The 17,213-nt window shown below is 39.4% G+C and overlaps 2 protein-coding genes across 5 annotated transcripts in view; both read right to left on the reverse strand.

Annotated features, from left to right (window-relative positions):
* Positions 1–927: 927 nt before the first annotated feature.
* LOC133518904 (uncharacterized) lies at positions 928–7,421 on the reverse strand. The gene is made up of 4 exons (XM_061852684.1): positions 6,945–7,421; positions 6,492–6,663; positions 5,519–5,666; positions 928–4,142 (listed from the first exon to the last, which is right to left on the reverse strand). Exons 1-4 carry the CDS (start codon positions 7,051–7,053, stop codon positions 3,600–3,602), a joined length of 972 nt encoding a protein of 323 aa, XP_061708668.1. The 5' UTR covers positions 7,054–7,421; the 3' UTR covers positions 928–3,599.
* A 1,730-nt stretch (positions 7,422–9,151) lies between these two features.
* The window catches only part of LOC133518910 (histone-lysine N-methyltransferase, H3 lysine-79 specific), a 50,505-nt gene continuing 42,443 nt past the window's right edge, over positions 9,152–17,213 (reverse strand). For 2 of the 4 annotated variants that reach the window (XM_061852693.1, XM_061852691.1), the window contains exons 13-17: positions 16,724–16,972; positions 16,004–16,282; positions 15,124–15,328; positions 13,081–13,326; positions 9,152–12,638 (exon numbers count right to left, since the gene is read on the reverse strand). In XM_061852693.1, coding sequence (XP_061708677.1) covers positions 12,301–12,638; positions 13,081–13,326; positions 15,124–15,328; positions 16,004–16,282; positions 16,724–16,972 — 1,317 coding nt within the window. In that variant the 3' untranslated portion in view covers positions 9,152–12,300. The remainder of the gene's footprint in view (positions 12,639–13,080; positions 13,327–15,123; positions 15,329–16,003; positions 16,283–16,723; positions 16,973–17,213) is intronic. The other 2 variants (XM_061852694.1, XM_061852692.1) reach the window with 2 other exon arrangements.

A 17,213-nucleotide genomic window follows, 5' to 3' on the forward strand; every position in this document is an offset into this window, starting at 1 on the left:
CACACTCTGTCTGAAGTGTCTGAAAGGAATATTGAATCGCGTTTACGACGCTCTCATTGTCGTAAATTCTCAATACGATAATTGTTTAGAGTTATCATTCTAAACCACAAGGTTGTAAGTGTATAATTCTTCACCCAGTAGTTCATAATCGTACTAATTATGCGGAAAATTTGGTCGTAATATGAAGAGTTTTTGTTTGCGCACTGTAGTATTAATTACAACAAAATTTTCCCCGTAATTAGTACGAGTGTGAACTTGGGGGGACACGCTCAATATTTTATGTGCAAATGGTACAGTCAGCTAACTATAAAATAAAGTCTAAGAAAAAATGTGAGTAAGTTCAGATGGCGTACGTTGTATTGTCAAAAGTCAGCTTTTGACAACCAGTGGGTTCAGCAGCAAGCACAGTCAGGAACGCTGCGACAGTATCTCGCATGTGAGTTAGACTACCCGTCTTTATCTAAGAGAATTAGATAGGGCCGGGTAGTCTCTTGCGGTCAAGATACAAAGCCTGCAAAGTTACCGCATAATATACGGAGCCATACAGCGCCATCTATATCACCCAACTCACTTATCAAATTTGTGACATGAATTTGTCTTAAAGACACATCTTACATAAACATCTTTGATATAGGGAGCGTGCATGAACTATAGGAGGCAGCACAGGAGCCGTCAGATTTTTGGCGCGAGGCGTAAATGTGATGTTTTTTGTTCCGATGTAGCCCACAAGATGGCAGAACCTACTATGCACAAGAAAACACTTGACGTCTAAATGTGCCTGTTTATGGTTCCGATTCAGACCACAAGATGGCAGTCCCTCCAACGCGCACGGTCCCTATAGGTATTCAGTCTAACACCTTATCGTGTGGTTTGGATTGTTTAAATTTTTTAAGACCTAATCAAAAATACGATATAAAACAAACTTGGTAAGTATCTGATAAATGTATATTCTTATTCCGTTACAAAGGTAAAAACACTTAAAAAGTATACATTTTTATTACATTAGTCAGAAATTATATAATCGAAATTTGGCCGGGCTTAACAATAATACCATTTATAACATTCTACTGATTCTACCAAGTCAGTAGGTCAAGTGACATTTTTCGTTGTATGTTAATCAACCAAAATACTAATAGGCATTCTTATAACCTTGAAACATCGAGATAAGGTAATTTTGTCCAATAAAGTTACAGTTTCCTCGTCGCACGTCACATAATGATTAATGAATTATTGTAAAAACGTAATATGAAAGCAATAACGTTGGTAATGTTAAGAGGAAAGGCCAGCTGAGTTCCTTCTCAGATTTGAGATTTTAGGTGAATATATCCGTCGCGCAAACGGGGGCTTACGCTAAAAATTAGTGCGATAAGGACAACTGCTTAGGCGAAAAATTCTGCGTAAAAATCTCAAACATCGAGTTTTCGTACTCAACGGATTCCTCCTCCAAACTTTTACCACTCGTAACCAATTTTTAAATATAAATGGTAATTAAATTATTTAGGTCGGACTGTTACGCTTTTTGAGCTAATTTGGTATCAGTTTTGAATACCATGATTTTCTTTTCGGCCTAGTCAATTAGGCCGTTATTGCGATGTCTGAAGTACTCTAGCGCTTAAAAAATATCAAAAAATAGTCCAACAGATATTGATAAAAAAATGTGTTAAAAAAATAATAACTCTAGGGACCCGTCCAGCCCTTCCCAGACAAAAGCCTTTAAATTGCCTAATCGTTTATCGAATAGTCCCAACGATTGGGCTTTCCCTTTAAATTGCTACTCAATCATTTGACTTAGCTCTGGGGCGGTTTCCTTTCCAGAGATACCGCTAAAACGAAAGGGTATCCCCTTCCTAACACCTGTGCTGTCAACGCGGCGCTAGACACCCTTTGTCTTTCACGTTAAACATAAATAAGCAATATTTGATTCTATTTTTACGAAGAGAAAGTTGATAATGGCATAAGCGTTATAATTTAAAATCCATACCCCTTCAAGAGGTTAGCGCTTAGTAACGGGTATCAGCTTAGGTACCCGTATTATGAAGAGCTTAAACAGCCAAATGAAAGGGTTTTAGTAAGCAACGGCTTTGGTAAGGGGATGACCGGTCCCTGCTTTGATTGCCTGATTAGACCATGGCTACTAGTTACTAAAAACCGCGCCCTGATTATATATTTTCCTCCACTGGCATCATTCGACCGCGTTATATCAAAAAACCTACATACAAAGGGAAAAGCAACATGGCAAAAAAAAACTAAGCGATAAGTTGACTTGTATGGTTAAAAGTCGAACGAAGTATACATAAACAGTCTACGATTAGTTGGAATTATGGACATAATGATGGTGATTCTGTAGCACCATATAACTAATCGTTTTCAACATCAGATTATTTGAATGAAGGTTTCACAATTAGTGATAAATTACTAAATTTGACAAGCACTGTTGCTTTCTTATAACTTAAAGAGCACTGAGTAGTCAATTCAAACTAAAACTTAAAGTAAACTGTGATATCGTGTATTTTTACAAGCAACTGTGCTCTGAGCGTGAACATATAAATAGTAGATATAATGAAGAATAAGGATAAATTGTTACAACAGAGGTAGATACAAAATAAACCTAGGTTACGACAAAATTGACATACAACTTGTATGAATAACAAGTGGTCGATAAATGCCTCGTATTTAATACTTTCTACAATTAATTAATGTCGATTTAATAGAGCAGGCAGCACGTTATACACAAATGTGTTCGGGTTATATTGACTAGAATTCTGAACATTTCTACTTTCCTTTCTGAACTAATCCTTCCTATACTCCGTTTTTTTTTTCAGATTAAAAATTTTATGACCACAAAAGTAGTAGTAACTTTTTTCCTCTAAAATTAATTCTGAGTAATTATGCACTGTAGTTTTATGTCGTTTACATATTATTATACCGCAGTATAAGATATCATAGAAACCCTCATTTCGGAAGTAAAATTTAATTACCACTACTTTGGGGTAAAAAAAAATCTAATCTTAAAATAATAATAATGGAATATCTGCATGTGGCAGCAACAGATGCTGAGAAATGGTGTATCTAGATTGCCTAGATTTTATTTTATTTATTTTAGTATAGTACTTTTTGTGTTGTCTTAATTTACTATGTGTGTGTGTGTGTGTGTTTTAAGTTATTTGTAAATTCTATGTAACTAACCCCAATTAATTTTAAGATTTGCTGTACTGTACTAACACTATATGGATCTCCCTAGATTCGATACAAATAAATAATTGATTTTAATTGAATAAAAAAAAAACGCAGTATAACAAGTTCCTCGGTAATACATGTAAAATTATAGCCCCTCGCTTATAAATATTACTATATTATATGTTATAAAAAAATACGATACAAATTTTATATAAAAATACCAATGATTATATTTTAGATGCATACAAAGCTTTATATCATACAATCTTCTTTTATACAAATACAAATATCACAAATCTGGCAAAATACAATTTCTTAGCATTAAAAATCCTATCTACAATCTCTACACCAGTCACCAACAAAAGCCTGCGTGCCGTAATTTAACTAGGTGGGGTACATGGTAAGTTAGTATTATAAATAGACTAAAATTGAATAAGATCTTCCGTTTCCTGCGATCGCCTACCGTCATGTCCGAGCTTGGGGTCGGGCTGGCGGCGCGGCGGCACGGGCGCGTCGCCGAGGATGCCCGGCGCGCCCGGCAGCCTGGCGCTGGCCGCCAGCGCGCGCACGTCGGCGCGCGCGCCCGCCGCGCCCAGCCGGTTCCGCGCCGGCGGGCTCGGCGCGCAGCTCGCGCTCAATTTACCGCTATCGAATATTGACCCCTCCAGCGACTCGATATGACTTTTAAACATCGCGGACGTCTTGCTTCTTTCTAGGGAGAAAATTTTCGTATCACTTTTTTGTTCGTCACTAGTTTCGTCGGTGTAAAAAGTCGCCTTGTTAGTGCGTAAGTGTCTGTGCGCGTTCGCGTCGGACTTGCTCCGCTCGAGCGTGAACGCGCTGCCGGTGTGCAGGTGGCAGCTGAAGGAGCTCGTGTTGACGGTGCAGGCGGGGGCCGTGGAGAACGGTACGGCCGGCGCCCAGAGACACGCGCCCTCGTTGCGCGGCACCAGTAGTAGAGGATCCTGAAATATTTAAACAACCATCACCAGTTTCATAAAACGAAGAAACAAATTTGACAGTAGTTTAGTGGAGCGTCCATAGAACTCGATTCCCACCGGCTGAAATAATCTAATATAATTGAGCACATCAGTCCAGCATGCCAAATTACTGCCGCGCCGCCATTGCTAAGTGCAATGATCACACTCATTAACACATTTTTAGGGTTCCGTAGCCAAATGGCATAAAACGGAACCCTTATAGTTTCGCCATGTCCGTCTGTCTGTCTGTCTGTCTGTCTGTCTGTCCGAGGCTTTGCTCCGTGGTCGTTAGTGCTAGAAAGCTGAAATTTGGCATGGATATATAAATCAATAAAGCCGACAAAGTCGTACAATAAAATCTAAAAATTTAATTTTTTTTAGGGTACCTCCCCTACACGTAAAGTGGGGGTGAAATTTTTTTTTCGCTTCAACCCTAGAGTGTGGGGTATCGTTGGAAAGGTCTTTCAAAACTAATAGGGGTTTTTAAGAAACATTTTTTGATAAAGTGAATATATTCGGAGATAATCGCTCCGAAAGAAAAAAAATATGTGTCCCCCCCCCTCTAACTTTTGAACCATAGGTCCAAAAAATATGAAAAAATCGTGGAAGTAGAGCTTAAGAAAGACATTAAATGAAAACTATAGCGGATATGATCAGTTTAGCTGTTTTTGAGTTATCGCAAAAAGTTTTCCCTTCATAGTAAAAAGACTTACTTTAATTAGGTACTGATTATGCAAATTTGCCTATTTGTTTAACTCGGGTGAATGATACCGTTTCATCCCTTGGTTAACAATTTACTATACTTTAAGCTCCAGTTTAGCTTATTGTGACGGAAGAGTAACTACGGAACCCTACACTGAGCGTGGCCCGACATGCTCTTGGCCGGTTATTCTCTTATTATTTTACCTACCGAAAATTTAGTGACTTACTTTTTTGTGATTTTTTACAGAATTGAATTTAATACATATTATATTATTATTTATATTGTTATTTTAATGTAATGTTATATCGAATTTATTTTCTATAAATAATGTTAAAATAATAACTACAGGATAACCAAAACTACAGGATATGATACGCACCCAGGGACAATTTTAATGGGCTTGTAACAATTACCTTATCAGTCTAGCATGTACGTATTATTTTAGAGGAGAGATTGAGTATAGGGGTTCAATAATTTTAACTATGTGCTTATTTATTTGATTTTTTACTAGGTTCCAGAGGCGTAGCCTGAAATAAAAATATGCCGAGGAGTTAGTTTGGTTTGCTTTTTTTTTAAGAACTCTAGAATGAATCTTTAACAGCAGCTCGGTATTCGGGAATATGTCAAAAACTTACATAAACCTAAAATGAAATCTAACCTTGCCAGTAATAGAGTATATTTTGGATTGCAGCGTGTGCAAACGCTCGCGCAGGTACTCGTAGGAGCACTCGCGCAGCTTGATGACCCACTGCACGACGTTGTCCTCGGCGCGCGCCGCGAACACGTGTCGCTTCTCTGGCTCGTCGCTGCAAATCCAATTCAAACAGAACTAGTTTTAAAGTGGCTTTACTATATGACTGCACAGCACAGGGGTAGGGAAACTTTTGAGAAAAGCATTCAGAATTTGGTTCTAGGTATCTCAATAAGCCTTAATATTTTCTTCAGTAGTATAAAAGCTCTTGTTCATATTTTGGGAGGCTTGAAGAGCAGCAATTGTGGCTCCAAATAGCCACATGTGGCTTGCAAACTGTGGTTTGTCAATGTTTGTGGTTCAACAGAACATCTTTATCGTTTTGAACATTACTCTCCAACTTGCACTATCCTCCTGAGTCCCAGATTCTTTAGATTTGATTTTGAATTTGCAACATACCTAATATAGAATACACAGATAATTCTTACTATTTTCAGTAAAGCAAAAGTCAAGTGTGTTTAACATTAAAGACGAAAAGATTCAGCACATTGGTAACTGTATTATAGTAATCATTTTTAAGGAATAATCTTTATTGTGTTGAGCTCATTATTTGACAGCTCCCCAATACTTGCGAACGCTAAGCGGCGCTGCCATCGTGCATAGGTGTGCTATTTGTGTGCCTTTAATATTTCAAGAGTACTGCCATAAGTTCAGGATACATAGATATAAACAGAAGTTAATTGGTCTAGAACTTGTTTGAGGAAACCTATACCTCTTTTGTACAAGCAACATACTAAATTAATAAGTAAAAAAGGAATGTATTGTATAAAAAAAAGGATAATTCAGAGATTATAATTATGTTCTAGTTGATAACAAAATTATAGTTATTTAGTAAAAGCTTGATAATTGAATATTGCTAAATTTGTTAAAATGTACTTACATAAAAGATATAGAAAATGAAAATGATATATTTGGTCCATGCTCCATCTGAATAGAAGAGTTCTCCATAACAAAGACACCTGCCGGGTTCTTTGTATCAAACTTGCCCATCTCACTTATTTTGAAGTAGAACAAGTAATTGTTGATGAGCCGAAACCACCTCTCCTTGAACACTGAAAGATTGATTAAATGAGCCTAATTACTAAAACAAAGAATATTATTGAGTAGATACTAAAAGGATATTTTTTTTATTATTTATTTCTTAATATTATGAAGATACAAACAAATACAACTGGTTTACCATGCCACTCAGAAATGGTTAATTATAGATTATACTTGAAAAACCATATTGCAAGTTGTTTAGTCTTTCAAAATAACATTTTAATACAGATGATCGACATTGAGAATGGAACTTTGTCCTGTCTATTCTCATAGTAATAAGTAGCACTTTTACCTGCTTGATTGCGATAACCCCCATTAGAGACTTTTTTGTAGTTTAATCTCCCCTCAATAACACAAGGCTGGTCGCTCAGGTGAGCGAGTTCACGGACGTTGCATTTCATGAGGACAAGCAGTAGAACATCACTCTCAGCTAAAAAGTTACCCTTCAAACACTAGTTTCATTTTGTTTGATAAATGTATTGTTACTGTAATTCATAACAAGCATTTAAACTATGTTTTACATACTTAACTTAATTATTATAATTTTCGTTTATTTTTGTAGATGATTGTCCTATGAAATTAAATTGACACTCAATTGACAGTGACGTGAGACGTGTAGTGTTGTCATGTTTTATTTACAAAGAAGTAACTGAATTTAAGATATTAATAAACGGTCGAACACGTCGATCATGTCCGAACATGGTCCGAACTGAAACAATCTAGTCACAGACTCTACAGGAGACATGACGATCAAAATGTTTGATAACATGATGATAAGATGGTTGTGGATGATAATTTCTGATCTGGGGGTTTACCGCGAAAACCGAAATTCGCAAATTGGGGGATCTTTCTCTTTTACTCTTACTAAGACGTAATTAGAGTGACAGAGAAAAATGCCCGCAATTGACGAACTTCGATTTTCCCGGTAGGAGCCCTGATTATATTCAGAATTTGATAGCCTTTGACCAAGCTAAACGAAGGCAGCGATTTTGATAACACAAACTGTGCAAGTGTTATTTAATCATCATAATTTCATAGAAGTTTGACTTTTAAAATAGCGCTTGCAGTCTTTGCTATCAAAATCACTGCCAACTTAGTTTGGTCTAACTTTAGTTAATGTCATCTAGCGTCCACAAGTACACAATTTCATAATGGGATCAACGAACTTATTGTGTCTAGATCACACAATTAAACTAAGAATTTAAACAGATTGTACGAAAAATTGTCCTGTCTGGATACTCCTTAAGAACGAAGACAGAGTGTGTCTGAGTGACAGAGAGCGAGATACCAATACGTATGGAGTGTGGAATTAAAAGTACTGAAATCTCTTATGGTACAACTGTTGCAAAAGTGTGCAGAGGGCCTACCGCGAAAACTGAAATTCGCAAATTAATAAGTCGTAATTGGAGTAACAGAGAAAAATTCCCGCAATTATTGTCAGCTATAAATAATAGTTCTAAAATTTAGAATCTAAATCTCTCTAGAGGTTATATTGTATGTCTATGCTCTAGAGTAGCGCTAGAGTAGCTAAGAACTAGTACTTGGTCTTGATATACGAGGTTTATGCAACCTTCTTAATGTCGTATTCATGCCTTTAAATTGTACCAATTTTATAGTGACATCTGGTGATGTAGTTTGCACAATCGGTAGTCAACTTTGCGCAAAAGTAGGTTATCGGATCCCATTAATAGAAATTGCCGCTACCTTTACTAATGTTAACTACGTTTCTAAGTGCCGCCCCCCTGGGTATTATAGCGCCACCTATTTAAGGTTTTTTGACGCCACTTTTCGGTACATGGAGATTCCATTCTTACCTCCACCTTCCATACCAATACGTAACGGCCATGGATAGGCTATGGTATCAAAGAATACAATACTCACAGGATGATATAGTAAATTTTTAGGGTTCCGTACCCAAAGGGTAAACAGGATCCTATTATTAAGTCTCCGCTGTCCGTCTGTGACCAGGCTGTATCTCGTGAACCGTGATAGCTAGACTGTTGAAATTTTCACAGATGATGTATTTCTGTTGCCGCTATAACAAATACTAATAAGGGTTCCGTTTTTTGCCATTTGGCTACGGAACCCTAAAAAGTACGGAATCCTCGGTGGACGAGTCCGACTCGCACTTGTCCGATTTTTCATTTCTGCCTATTCCCACTAAAAGCCTGAGTCCTGAGTGACACTTCGAAACCACAAATATAGGTTCTTATTATTGTAATATCACGAAATATAGAGTCTGTTCGGAAAGAGAAGAGTTGTGGAATGTATTAGGCCCCATACATTCCACCACTCTTTTCTTTCCGCACAGACTCTAGTAAATTTTACTGTAACGTTTGAAACTTTATTTTGTAGAAATTTGCCCATTTTTATTTTATGCTATGTTAGATCTAAGAGATGAGATTAGGCTGTTTTACTACTAACCAATGTTACCATGTAAGTACCACAAAGTATTTGGTTCCTACAATAATGTGAGCATCAATGCAATGAAAAACACAATGAGTATAATTATTAATTTATTTTAACTTTTAGTACAAAATAAAACTAGTACACAGGGATACATCTCAAACCTAGCATTTGCAATGTTGAATAGTCCGAGCCTTACCACAATAAGTCTTCTCATTTGTACTATTTTAGACACTATGACCTCACACAATAGCTCATTTCCCCATCAAAAAATAAAACTTAGCCAATCCTGAATAATGTTATCACTCTCTGAGAGTATAATTGGTCAACACATGTTGACATAACACTAACTTACAACACACTAAAGTATTCTTCAAATACATAATTTTGAGGTTTGGAGCGGCATTAATGAGTTTTCAGGCACAATCAAACCAGTGCAGTCCAATGCTCAAAATACAAAAACGACACCTGAAAAACAGATTATCACCAAATATTTTACAGCTGTACTTGTAGCGTGTAATATAAGAGTCGTTTCTGTATTACAAACATTAAATCTTGAAAATCTCATTCACTAAGCCCAATATCGTTCATGGTCTCTGATTATTACCAATGTACATGTTACTATAATCACCCATAACATCACACAACAGTGTTGTGGCAATTTTTACCTGTAACAATAGGTAAATTAAAGGTGCACATCCAATTGAATTCAATGAAGTAATAAAACAACTTCTGAATTTCGAAATGAATATGCTACACAATGGTATAACATATATATATAATAAAGGTTAGTTTTGTCAAGAATGTTATAACAAAAACTACCTATCCCATTGTTACATAAACTCGCAGAATTCTATCAAAATATTAGATTTACAAAATATTTCGCTTGCTAGACATCTCTTCCAGTATGGAACTCTTAATTCTAGAAGGCGGATTAGTCCAAGTGGGCGAAATTACTTAATTGTGTCTGTCCGTTTAGTTTGATCCATGGCCTAGCGCTTAAAGTGAGAACGTCCACCGAACGTCGACCGCCGCAAGGCGCCGTGTTTGTGTTCGGTGCACGACTCGGAGCCGAAAAAGCAGTGTGGACGCGACCTGTTCATAAACATTTAACACGCGTATTACCTACTTGTATTGTTTTTAAGTTCTTACGCGGAGACAAGATTAACGTCAATAAAGTATTTTTATTAGGAAAATATGTATTTGTTTTAATATCAGCAAGGAGATTCAATTAAGTAAAATAAGTGTGAACTGTTTGTGAACAGGTATGCTTTATATGTGCAATATTGCCTGGCATTATACCGACTTCATCTTTTATATCAACCCGCAACTACAAATCGCTCATATCTCCTATTTATTTATGAAAATAGTTGTATACATTGTACATCTACACTAAAATAAATTTGCTAGCCGATCTATTTTTGGGGTTGTCCCAGAAATAAGTACAAGATAGTAAATTATAATTCTCCTAAATAATTAACTATTTTCCTAATACCCGATGATGGCAGTGAGTAGCTTTCTTTTTATATACATTTCAGTTAAATATAACTTATCCCAATTCTATACTTTAACTCATAAAGAACATTAAAATGTGTACCAGCCATATGAAAAACACACGTCAATGGTACTAAAATCCATTTAGGCAGGTACATTAATAAACTACAAAAAATAATGAACTTATGCAGACATGAACACTTAGGTTTATCCGCTTACTTCTGGGATTCCCTTACCTATTGAACAATATGGGTTTCGGAACATTTCGTCTAATTGATACGTCTGATTCGCGGTCTAAAATCTAAATCATTACTAGTGTAGACTAGTTTGCATTGAGGGTATAAAAACGGTAGTTCCTTGATGGTGAAAAGTCCTTACGCGCTTCATAGCCGTGGCAACGGCGTGTCTAAAATGTATAATATTATTCTAGGAATTGCGAGCGAAGATTGTTTGTGTTAACATTTTAACGCATCTAATGATGTATTTACCCGATCCAGTGAAAGAACGAAGCTATAGCTTGTCATTAGTTTAAAATATTGTTAAAACAATGTAGCCACGATTTGTAGAGCAGCATTTAAAAAAATCAAACCCAGTAAAATTGTGCGTTACCATGCAAAATTAACAAAATCAATTTAAAATGTATATTTTATCTTACAAAAAATTAAATATTTTCTAAAAGACCACATGATCATTTGGCACTATACAATTTAGACGTACGTAATAATCCTACTAAGTAAGAAAAAATAAATAAAAAAGCACCCTATAATGCTACTTCAGCTGTTAAAAACACCGTATACGTACACACACAATGAAAAGTACTAAAATGTTGCTGCCGGCTTATTACAGTTAATCATGTTTAGATTCTGACCCAGTTTCGTATATAAAAGATCACAGTTATGATGTCAGGCCACCCAGGCTAGTGCTAAGAAACTTTTGGGTGAAAGAGTACTTCATAATCCTATTTAAAAGCTAATACAAGCTAGTTTTATTTTTAATTGCGCTGACATATAACTAATTTTCTAGTCGACCCGTATCGTGTTAATACAAAAACCTAATTCGCGTAATTTATTGCTTCTTTCTTTGTAGATTTAACAAAAAATTAACGTCGTCGCAGTGTAATAAATAATATTACGAATGCGACTAAGGCAACAAATGCAGTTTCAGTCAGTATTTGGCGCCAGTCAGTTGTCAGTACTACATGCATCAAACGAGACTACACAATGATCCTTCACATACATCACTTACATTAATCTACGTCCATAATATGTACAACTCGCTATCGATACCACACTATTTCTTAAGATTCCCCAAAGAAATGATTAACATTATTCAGACTGAGCCATCCGTAACGTTAAAAATAAAACTCATAAAACAACAAACATTCTTCGAATGATCGGCGAAAGAACGACCGCCGCATCACTAGCGAACCGCGTATTTCAGAATCTAGGACCTAAATGAACACATGAAATACGATCCGTCAAGGTGCCGTCGACCTACAAAGCGCCCGAATGGAACGGCCGTGTAAACTTATAAATCTTATAATTACTATAATTACAATTCTTAAACATAAGATAAACTCAATAATATACATAATTACATTATAATATATTCGAAAAAATAACAAAAGAAAAACCGTGACGGCCGGCACGAGAGCGGCCGACCTCGGGCGCGGCGCCGACGAGTCACGGGGCCGGTGCCGGGCACGGGTGCACGAAGCGGCACTCCAGGCAGCGCTAGGTGCGCGGCCGTCACATCGCCGGCCGCTCCCAGTCCACGGCGGCGGGCGGCGGCGCGCCCGACCACGCGTCCCAGCGCTCGCGCCGGAAGAAGCGCTTCTTGAAGTGGTGCGCCTGCGCCTGCGCCTGCGCCGGCGGCGGCGACGCGGCGCGCGCGTCCGGCGCCGGCGCGGGCGTCGGCGGCGCCGCGCCGTGCCCGATGCCGGAGTCGGGCGACGTGTTGTACGCCTCGTCCGACCGCCGCCGCTTGTCCTCGATCGCGGTGGACGCGAACGATATTATCTGGTCGAAGCGAAAGTCTATCCGGTCCTGCCACTTGCTCTCCTCGACCTCCTCGCCGCCTTCGCCTTCTGAAAATAATAGTAAATAAGAATTTCGCCTATCATACAATACGAACGTTGGTAGACTTTCCCTCTCAAATATATACATATACTGGATATAATATATTCATGTACTAAATACACATTCTACAACCGTGTATCCGAAAATAAACTTAAGAAATGTGATTAAATAAGATCAAGCAAAAAGAAACGCAATAAGGTTCGAGTAAACTCTCGACTTATTACGAAGCTCTTGCAATTAAAACCCCCCTGACAGCTCCTAAATTACCCAAAATATAAATGAAAAACTCTTATTCTTTAGAGAGCTGCAACTTTTGACTTATTTTCTTTCAGTCAAAAAACTGTACATATTTTGATAGGAATTGGACGTTTACGCTGGCATGTTTACACTCTGTCGGTATTATATCTGAAGAAGAGTCCAGCAGCAGTACGAGTACAGAAGGGCACGTACCGTTGGGCCTCGCCGCGTCGGGCAGCTCGTCGACGAGCGGCGTGGAGGTGTTGGAGTGCGGGTCGGGCGGCGGCGAGCGGCGGCGCTCGTCGTCGGGCGCGCCGCCGGGGCCGGGGCCGCCGCCGCCGCCGGGACCGCCGCCGCCACCGCCGCCGCCACCGCCGCCGCCTCCACCGCCGCCGCCGCCGCCGCGCCCGCGCCAGTACTCCGACGCCAGCACGCGCGCTTGCAGGCACGCCGCTAGACCTGTCGATCGTTATACGTGAGCCCGCGTCGTCTCGGTGTCGCCAGATCTCCGCTCTCATTTAAAACGGGGCTCGGGGAAATACGATGCTTTTTTATTTTTCAAATTGGCTACTTGACTGTTTTTTGTAAATAATGTCAAACCATCTTGAGTTTCCTAAAGGATCAAATGTCTATATAGGACTCATGGCATTTAAGCAACACAAAGGTCAGAAATGAGAGTTTAAAGTCTGACGCTCGCAGTCGACGATTGAACCGCCTCTAACAAAATGATAAGATGATGTGACGTCACATCATACAAGTCTGTCCTAAATGTATGGAAGATGAAGGAAATTTGCCATTTTGACCCTGAAATATTGCGTTTATGTGTATAGTTGTCATACAATTTATTTTTCAATAAAATGTAAAGAATCGAATAGTACCATTTTCTTTTCTATTTTTGAAGGACAAAAAAAAATTTTTTTGAGACTTCGGAGCCTTGTATTTTTTATAATCTCAATATAATTTTTTAAATTCTACTTTTTTATAATGAATGTGTCATTTTCTATCCATTTAACTAAATTTTGTTATAATATTCAACATGTGTCAAGTACCCAATTATGAACGAATCGATAGATAGCTTAGAACTTAGCTGAAACTAGTGTAAGTTTCATCCGGCCTTCACGAAATTTGAGCGAAAATCTTGGGAAAACTATGATGTTGTTATAATGTGTGATAGCAATCCAATGTAAGCAACAAAATGGAAAGTATAGCTATAAAGCCACATTTTTAATATTATAATACACGACAACAATAGTAAGCCGTTAGACATCACTGACCTGGTAAGCCTAAACTGAAATGGCTTACTTTTTCTTTTGAGATGTGCGACAAAATTAAATTTTCCAAACAGGTAAAAATTGAGTGATGGTAACGGCTCGCTACTACTAGATAAATAATTATAATACTATACTAGCATTCATATTGGTAAATAGAAAGATTTTAAACATATAACCGGGGCAAGAGTTACTAAAGCAGCTGTGAAATATGAATGCTGACATGCAAGAGCAAAACATTAATAACACCCTTTATCCTCAACAAAGCACAACAAAAAAAAAAATCAGTAGAGGGATAAACTTTACAAAACCTTGAAACAAAAGAATCTTAATGTAACAGAGAAGTATAAAAAAGATAAAGGTTGCATCCACCTATCACTCTTCCACCCTTTTGCATGCTAATAACTGATCAAGTCTACGTTTATGGATTAGATACAAAATGAATCGTTCAGGCGTCGCTAAACTGCGCCCATATCTATATTGTACAACTCGTATGTATATACAGTACTTAGGCGCTAAAATATACACGAATGATCGTTAGCAAACGCCCGGACGAGACCATAAAGTCCGATTATTATCTCAAAGACTGAAATTACATAAATATAATGTTCTCGGCTAACTTGAGGAAATCATTATCAAAACAAGCACACGATAGTGCAAAATAGGATTGGAAATTGCAATTACTTAATAACGATGCAAAATAGGCACAGTGTCATTTCAGTCTCTGGGATCTGAAAACGAATTGAAAAAGGGTAGAATTCCCAACCTTTCTGCGACGAGCCTCCCCAAATGGTAAATACGTTTTTCGTGACCAAAAAAAATGGGTTCTCTTTTTAAAGTAAGAACGCTTTCCGTTACAAAAAATTAAAGATTTCACGTATTTTTATTTGAATGATGCTCCGCGCCCGTGTTGCCATCACGCTACTGCTGCGTAGGGAAGCTCGCCCCCCGGGTGGGAAGCCCGTACCCGCTAGCGTGCGATAGTGACCTTCGAGCGGCTGGTGCGGCTGGTGCGGCGGGTCCTGGTAGCGCGCGGACATGTGCACGGCGGCGTTGATGATGCTCTGGTTGGAGATCTCGAGCGTGCGCTCGATCTCGCCGTTGACCAGGTCGCCGATGGTGCGCGCCGGCGCCGGCGCGGCCAGGCGCTCCTGCGACAGATGACGCCGCAATGCTAGCTTCGCTGGCGATACCTGTGTAGTGTGGCGGTACCCGCGTACGGGACGAGGGGTTCTTTAATCGAGCCTTATAGCGACTAGTCGAGGGTCATGGACTTTCGTCAGATTATGAGACAGTTCGATCGGTTAGCGGAGTAGCATGGGGATGTTAGAGATAGTGGGAGCGTGATTAGCACAAACATATATCTAAGTAGAACACCCAAACACACATATGTTCTACAAAACACATTTCCATAAGGTTTCCCAATTCTAATCTTTTCGCAAGGCGGAGGAAGAGTTCTTATAAAAGTCTATCCAAATTGTTATAATTATGATATAAATATTTATTATTTATTTTGGTCTGGATTCGAATGGATATCAGTTAACCAGAAAGCATTCCGTAGACGCGTTTATTTCGCGATAAAAAACGGGAAGATCATCCTTCCCGTCCTTGGATATCACTTAAGAGGTTAGAAGGTAGACGGATAGTTTATTTCATCATTATAACGTAATGAACGCGATCAGTCAGTTTGTCTCAAAAAACAGAGAAAATTCTAAAGATGAGAATTGGATAACGTTAAGACATCGTTTTTTCGCTCGTGACCGTGACACCTTGCGACATTTACGCACTTGACCGAGGAATACATTTGATGTGACGGTACATCTATTTAGATACATGTGTGTGGCGATAGAACCAAGTGTGCGCGGTACCTGCGTGTAGTCGGGCTGGTGGCGCAGGTCGCGCTCCGGGTGCGCGCGGCGCTCGTAGTGCGCGTGCGAGTAGCGCTCGCGGCGGTAGTCGCGCGAGCGCGGGAAGCCGGGCGCCGCCGCGGCCGCGCGCGGGTACCCGTGCGGGGAGTGCTGCGCGTGCTGCCCGTGCTGCGCGTGCTGCCCGTGCTGCGGGTGCGGCTGCTGCGCCGGCTGCCGCACGTAGCCGTTACTATACGCATGATTTGGAGTCGGCGGCTGCCGTGACGCTTTACGTTGCTCCTGGAATCAATAAGTGGCGGTAAGATCGTACCCTACCTGCAAAGTTTCGAAACATCGATATCATGCAGCATTAAATTGTTGACGGAAAGTTTTATTGTCGGCTTACTTGTATGTATATATCCATTTCCCAAAGCTGCATGATTCAATGAACAAATGAATTACATCTCAAGCCGTTTCAATCGAGTTATACATAAATAAAAGGACAAATTTTGGCATAGGTACACTTCTAGTTGCTATTGTCTATAACTTTTATCTATCAATTTGGTGAACGACAACTTTGGTGAACTATAATGTGCGGGGTATAATATGGCTTTTACAACTTTTTAGCTAATTTCAAATTAAAAAAAAACGTAGGCGAAGAGAAATATAGACAACAATTCCAGTAAACCTGGCGCGTGGTGCGGCGCGGACCTAAACAGAAATTAATGAAAAAATAAATACCTGATCCTCATTGAGCACGGAGGTGATAATGCTCTTGAGGCGGTCTTCGAAGTTGATGACCTTGGGGGACTCCTGCACCTTGCCGACGACGTTGAGCGGCTTGCCGGGCTTGGCGGGCGAGCGCGGGCGCGCGGGGCGCGGCGGCTGCGGCGGCGCGCGGTGCAGCGGCCGCGCGCGCGGGGACACGCCCCCGCCGCCGCCGCCGCCGCGCTCCTCGCGCAGGTATCCGTTCACGACCACGTTCGGCGTCTAGCGCATGCCAAAATGTTAGGGGGGACATTACAATGCTACAGTTGGGGGACATTGCGAATCTTAGTCTTGAAGTAAACCAAATCAATGAGAATATATGTACAAAGACAACCGAAACAAAGTAGCAAACACACAAAATTACGACTGAAATATTTGCCCTTTCTAATGCACTTTACGGGTATTATCACCTGATACACTTTTCGGATTTAACTATTTAATGCAGAAATAACTTTAACCAGTT

This window comes from Cydia pomonella, chromosome 6, assembly GCF_033807575.1.
Source record: "Cydia pomonella isolate Wapato2018A chromosome 6, ilCydPomo1, whole genome shotgun sequence".
NCBI lineage: Eukaryota > Metazoa > Arthropoda > Insecta > Lepidoptera > Tortricidae > Cydia > Cydia pomonella.

Bases quoted from the DNA above. Each gene is read 5' to 3' on its own strand.
- LOC133518904 (XM_061852684.1), bottom strand. From the start codon at position 7,053: ATGAAATGCAACGTCCGTGAACTCGCTCACCTGAGCGACCAGCCTTGT. The intron at 6,664-6,944 runs GTAAAAGTGCTA...TCAATCTTTCAG, and splicing joins GGGTTATCGCAATCAAGCAG to TGTTCAAGGAGAGGTGGTTT. The intron at 4,143-5,518 runs GTTAGATTTCAT...TAAATATTTCAG, and splicing joins TATACTCTATTACTGGCAAG to GATCCTCTACTACTGGTGCC.